Source organism: Elephantulus edwardii, unplaced genomic scaffold (genome assembly GCF_000299155.1).
Source record: "Elephantulus edwardii isolate Elephantulus edwardi_28Jun2011 unplaced genomic scaffold, EleEdw1.0 scaffold00100, whole genome shotgun sequence".
NCBI lineage: Eukaryota > Metazoa > Chordata > Mammalia > Macroscelidea > Macroscelididae > Elephantulus > Elephantulus edwardii.
The window spans coordinates 4,653,001-4,659,556 of record NW_006399850.1 but is presented as its reverse complement, the minus strand read 5'-3'; the positions used below and the strand labels follow the sequence as shown (position 1 = coordinate 4,659,556).

The 6,556-nt window shown below is 37.1% G+C and overlaps 1 protein-coding gene across 1 annotated transcript in view; it reads right to left on the bottom strand.

The window, feature by feature from the left end:
* Positions 1-6,556, bottom strand: part of LOC102862704 — a 135,557-nt gene that overhangs the window by 103,859 nt on the left and 25,142 nt on the right. Inside the window, exons 6-7 of the mRNA XM_006891584.1 lie at positions 6,100-6,269; positions 4,350-4,470 (exon numbers count right to left, since the gene is read on the bottom strand). Coding sequence (XP_006891646.1) covers positions 4,350-4,470; positions 6,100-6,269 — 291 coding nt within the window. The remainder of the gene's footprint in view (positions 1-4,349; positions 4,471-6,099; positions 6,270-6,556) is intronic.

Genomic DNA, 6,556 nt, shown 5'->3' with positions numbered 1-6,556 from the left:
TTTCATACAATCAATCCCATTTATTATGTTTTATAAAATTAATCATTGAAATATGCCCACCATTACCCTGTCTTTCTAGATCCCTGCCAGACCTTTCCCATTTCCTTTACCCACCACTCACTCCATCTACCAAATGGTATCGCCCTATAATTTACCCCCTTCCCATCATCAACACTTTGCTCCCATCCTCCTCCCCTTGGATCCTCATATACGTTTTACTAGTTATCTTCCAATTTCTACAATAATGTTCTTACACAGTATTTGTCCTTATGAGGCTGAGTGAGTTCACTCAGAATAATACTCTCTAGCCTCCTTCATGTTGCATAGTATTTTTCTGAAATTTTTGCTCTTAAGTGTTGCATAGCATTCCATTAGACAAATGTATCACAATTTCTCAGTCCATTCATTTGTTGATGGACATTTGGGTTATTTCCATTTTATTGTTATTGTGAATAAGGTTGCAATGAACATCAGTGTACAAATATCCATTTCTGTCTCAGTTTTATTTTCCTCAGAGTTCACTCCTAGCAGTGGAATAAACCTGGGTCATATGACATTTCAGCATTCAGCTTCTCATTTCAGTGAAAAGCCAAACTGCCTTCCAGAATGATTGTACCATTTTACAATCCCACCAACAGTACATGTGAGTTCGAATCTCTCCACATCCTCTGCAACTTTTTTTGCTTGCTTTCCTGATAAACTTTGCCACTGCTACTAGGGTGAAATGGAATCTCATTGTGATTTTGATTTACACCTCTCTGATTGCCTGATTTTGATCATTTCTTCATGTGTCTGTTGTACATTCTACTGTCTTCTGTGAAAGGTCTTTCCCTGTCTTTTACCTATTTTGTAACTGGGTTATCAGTCTTTTTCTTGTGGATCCCCTGTAGTAGTCTGTAAACTTTTGTTTTGAGATCCTTGTCTGAGATGGCATTGCCAAATGATTTTTCCTAGTTGTAGGTTTTCTTTTCACTCCATTGGAAAAAGGTTTTATATGTGCACAAAGACTTAATCTTTAGAAAGCTCCATTCATTGATGTTATCCTCTGCGAGACGTACATTTCTGATTGTATTCACTAGCCAATTTATACCATAGGCTAGTCCTTCTAAGTTACATCTAATTTTGTCTCTTATAATCTTTATGGTTTTTGGCTTTACCTCTAGGTCTCTGATCCTCCTTGAGTTGATTTTTGTGTGTAGAATGAGATGTGGATGCTGCTTCAGCTTTCTGCAGGTCCAGTTTTGCCAGCACCATTTGTTGAAGAGATTGTCATTTCTTCATTTTCCCTCCTGCCAATGCCTTCAGTGTAGCTTGAACTTCTTCCTCTACTACTTTTAATTCTTGATCATATGCTACTTCCTGAAATGATTCTATGCGAGCCAACTTTTTGGTAGAGCGACTCTATATATTCTTGCAAAGTTCTTTTGATGCTTCTAGGATCACTCGAGATTCTTTCTATAGCATCCTTCAATACTGCAACAGTTATTGTCGTTAGGTGCCGTTGAGTCAAGTACAACACACAGTGACCCTATGAACGACAGATCCTGTCCTGTCTTGTGCCATATTCACACTTCCTGACATTGTGGCCGTCATTATGTCAGTCCACCTGGCAGAGGGTCTTTCTCACCTTCTCTGACTCTCTGCCTTTCTGAGCATCATGTCCTTCTCCAAGGAATAGCCCTTCCTAGCAAAATGCCCAGTGTGTGAGGCAAAGCCTCATCATCTTTGCCTCTAAAGAGTACTCTGGCTGCACCCTTTTCAAGACATATTTTGTGTGTGTGTGTTCTTTTGGTAGTCCATGGGATGTTCAGCATTCTTCTCTCACACCACAGCTCAAAAGCATCAATTCTTCTTCTGATATCCCTATTCATTGTTCAGCTCTCATAGACATAGCAAGTGATCAGAAAGATGATGATGGTCTGAATCAGATGCACCTTATTCTTCAAGCTGACATCATTACTCCTCAATAATTTAGAGAAATCCTTAACTGCAGATTTTTCTAGTGTAATACATCTTCTGATTTCCTGGAGTTGTTGAAAGTTTCAATCTCTTCTCCATCTGTCATGAAGTTGCCTATTTGTCTAGTGGTAATAATTTTGGGTGATGGTTTGTTTTGTTTTGTTTTTTGAGATTGAGATTCAATCTGTTGAAGTTTGTATTCTTTGATCTACTGCAACAGGTGCTTCAAATCCTCCTGACTTTCCGCAAGCAAGGTTATGTCATCTGCCTAATAAAGGTTATTGATGAGTCTCCCTCCAATCTTGATGCCACATTCTTATTCTTCTTCATATTCTCACATAATTTGATTGGCATATAAATAGAACGAAAAGAGAACACAACCATGATGCACTCCCTTTCTAATTTAAACCATGTAATATTCTTTTGCTCTGTTCACACAACAGCCTCCTGGCCTATGTATAGGTTTCATATAAGCACAACTAAGTGCTCTGGGACTCCCATTCTTCTCAATGTTAGCCATTGATTGCTATAATCCACAAGACAAATGCCTTTGTATAGTCAATAAAACATAAATAGACATTATTCTGTATTCTTTACTTTTAGCCAGGATCAATCTGACATCAGCAATGATATTCCTGGTGCCCCGGCCTTCTCTAAATCCTGCTTGAACTCCTGCCAGTTTCCAATCTATGCACTGGTCTAGCGGTTTTCTAATGATCTTCAGCAATATTTTGCTTGCATGTGATATTAATTATATTTTTCAACAGTTTCCACATTATGTTGGATTACCTTCTTGGAAATGGAAACCAATATGGACCTCTTCCAATCCATCAGTTAGATAGTGCTCTTGCAAATTTCTTGGTATAGATGGATGAGCTCACCCAGGGCTGTGTCTGTTAATTGATACAAGTCAATTGGTATTGCAATTAGTATTGAAACTAGAGTTTTGAAATTGCTCTTCAGTTCTTTCATCTTGAGACATGTTGAGTGAGTTCTTTTTATTTTCTAACTCCAGCTCTTTGCCTATTTCATTACATGGAAAAAAGACAGAATTGTCAACAATTTCATCTTACTTGGATCCACAAACAGCATCTTTGGTATCAGCAGTCAAGAAATCAATAGATGAGTTTCTCTAGGAAAATCTGCAGTCAACAATGTCTGCAAAATGCTAAAAAGCAAGGATATAAGTTTAAAGACTATAGTACACCTGATTCAAGCCATAGTTTTTTCAGTTCCTTGCTATGCATCTGAAATTTGGACAATGACTAAGGATGAAGGAAGAAAAATCAATGGCTTTGAGTTGTGATGTTGAGAAGAGTACTGAGTATCTCATGGGTTGACAACAAAAAAATGTGTCTTTGAGAACATGAAACAAGGTGCTTTTTAGAGGCAGGGATGATAAACTGTCATCTCACATACTTTGGACATGTTCTTAGGAGTAGACAGTTCTTAGAAAAAGAATTGTACTTGGGAATGTACAGGGTGAGTGAAAGACAGAAAATAACAAGAATTATTTGACACAGTGACAATGAGCTCAAGTTTAGCAGAGATGGTGAGATTGGCACAGGATAGAACAGGGTTCATATCTGTTGTTCATAGGGTCATTAAGTCATAGTCAACTGAACAGCACCTAACAACCTAATAACTTTTTAAAATTCTTTCTTTAATCCATGTGTGTGTGTGTGTGTGTGTGTGTGTGTGTGTGTGTGTTATATTCTTTAACAGCAAAAGTTCTGAAGAAAAGGGTTCTTCTGTTGATCAATGTTTTGCAGGGCGGAAATACTGTGAGCAGAATGGTTTGTCTGTATTCAATACCTTGTTGTTGTTGTTGTTGTTGTTGTTGTTAAGTGCTGTCGAGTTGTAGGTGACTCATAGCAACCCTTTGAACCCTATGAACGAAAGTCCTCGACAGTCCTCGACAGGTATATAAATTTCCCCTGATATTTAAAAAGTTCAAATTTGACCATTTCAAAGTTCCTTTTAGTATCTTGTTGGCTTACTATTTAGGGATTTGTAACCTCCTTCTTCTTGTGTTTTGTCAAGTTCGAATCAATTCACAGCAGACCAAACCTTACAGCAGGTTTTCAGAGGCGGTAAATTAGATGGGAGGGGATTGCCCATCTTCCATGAAGCAGCTGATTGATGCAAACCTCTGGTATGGCAGCACAAATTTCTAAAACTTGTAAAAGTACTGAGACAAGTGAACTTAGTTTAGAAGTAACAGTTTTAAGGTTGTATTAATTTGAGAATAACTTGATAAATATCTCACATTCCATAAAATTTTCAACTGAGCGTAACAACAATGATAAATACATTTTCTTTCATTTCTGTTTTCTCTAATTTTATAGAAAACTAATGTTTAACTGTTAACTATAAAAAAGAAAACATACCTTTCCAGAGAAATAACGGTTTCAAAGTCACAAATTGCCAGCATCCACTTTGTTTGTTCTGCATAGAGTATGCCCCGATGTAGAAAAGAACTAAAATTCTCATAGCCGTCGTTTAAGAGAACTGAAAAATAAAAGAACATATCTTACTCAGAATTTGTACAACTATATTGGAATTATATTTTTCTGTGTATTTTTTATTTTTAACTTTCATAATATAGAACATTTTTACTGTGATTGTTCTTACTAGTTCCACAATATATAGCATTGTTCATAAAAATATTTTTAAGTCACAATGTGGTTATTATTATTTAATACTTCATTAAGACATGGAAGATACTTAGACCAAGACTGGCCAGAGAGTAGGGTGGAAGTTAGCCATAGAGTCCTCTACTTGGTATTCTCAAGGTATGTTTTTAATTTAAATGTTACAAATTATGATTTTGACTAATTTAGAAGCTGGACCTGTGGAATAAGACATAGCATACCAGGATCGTTCCCTGCCATTTTAGAGAGCTGACTAAAATGTTGATTTCCAAAACAAATCCCCAGTGCTCAGTATAACATTATCACTTTGCTACACACCAAATATAAATGAATACACTTACCAATAAGTAATAAAAACAGCCCTGGTTAAATCATAGGGAGCTCTAGTGGAGGCATAGTTTATAGGAAGTTGTGCTGCTAACCCAAAAGTCACTTCTCTCTGGAAGTTCAAATGCACCAGTGATGACTCAGGAAAAAGAAGGATAATTTCCTCTGGAATAGCTACAGCCTTGGAAAACCCATTTGGGGAATGGGGGTGGGGGTGGGAGGGTTCAACTATGAATCAGTTCTGATTCAATGGCAATGAGTGAGTGATTGAAACGATGATATCAGCTTACAAAGAAATACAAAATATATATGCCTAAAACTCAGAATCATTGCTGTTGAGTCAGAACCAACTCATAGTTAACCCTCTAAATCACACAGGAAGAGACTGTCCATTTATCTTCCTCAGACTCACTAATTGATTCAAATAGCCAGAGAGGTATTGCTTTTGTATTAGCAGCACAACTCCCTGCAATACTAGGCTCCCAAAGTTCTTACAGTTTAACTAGAACTAGTTTTAATATTCATTGTTTAGTGTATAGGAATTTATGTTTGTGTATGCAATTATCTCAAAACTCATTACCATACAGTCAGAACTGACTCCGAGGAGGTTTCAGAGGTTGTAAACCATATGGGAAGAGATTTATCTATCTGCCTCAGAACAGTTGGTAGAGTCAAATCATGCATCTTTAGGTTGGCAGTGCAACTTTTACTCACCAAAACTTCAGAGCTCCCTCGTGAAACTATAGCAACTACCTAAAACATACCTAATAAATCATTTAGGGAGTTCTGATGGATTAACGGTAAGGAGCTGTGTTTTCAGCCCAACACAGGCAGTTCAAATCCACCAGTTGCTCCATACAAGAAAGATGAGCACTCTCCTCCTATCTAATTTGTTGTTGCTATTGTTTACCATCGAGTAAGAATCAACCATGACTGGCCCGTCAGTGGATTTTCAGAGGTAGTGATCACATGTAAGGAGATTGTCCATCCTGCTCTCTTGGAACTGCTAGTGAACTCAAACCACGTGCCTTTGGGATTCCAGCACAAGGATAAGCTGAGTCTGTTCTGATTCAACAAAATTTCAGTATTCCACTCCATGAAAATATGTTGTTGAAACTCAGATCAGATTCCTACATAAGTGCAGTTGAAGACAAAGTACCTGAAACGCTAAAATCCTGTAGTGCTCTCAAAGGATTAGGCTTTCTGAATAAGCAGCCTCGATAATACAGTGCTAGCCAGCTATTAGGATCTAAGTGAATTGCAGCAGAAAAGTCTTGAGTTGCTTCCTTATAAAAATGTTGTTTAAAATATGCTATACCTCGGTACAACCTAGAAAAAGGAAAAAAGTAATTTTAAAAAGTATAGAAAAACCATGCATTTTTCTCTTTTTTTGATAAGTAAAAATGTTAATTTCTATGTAAAAAGCAATTCGTGATTCTTTCTGCATTCTTTTCAGGAGAATTTAGATAAGGTGTCAATAGCATAAAAAGAATTATTTAAAAAATAAATGTTGTTGTTGTTGTTGTTATGTGCCGTCGAGTCGTTTGCGACTCATAGCGACCCTATGCACAACAGCCCTAAATCCTGCTCTATCCTGTGCCAACCGCACTGCCTCT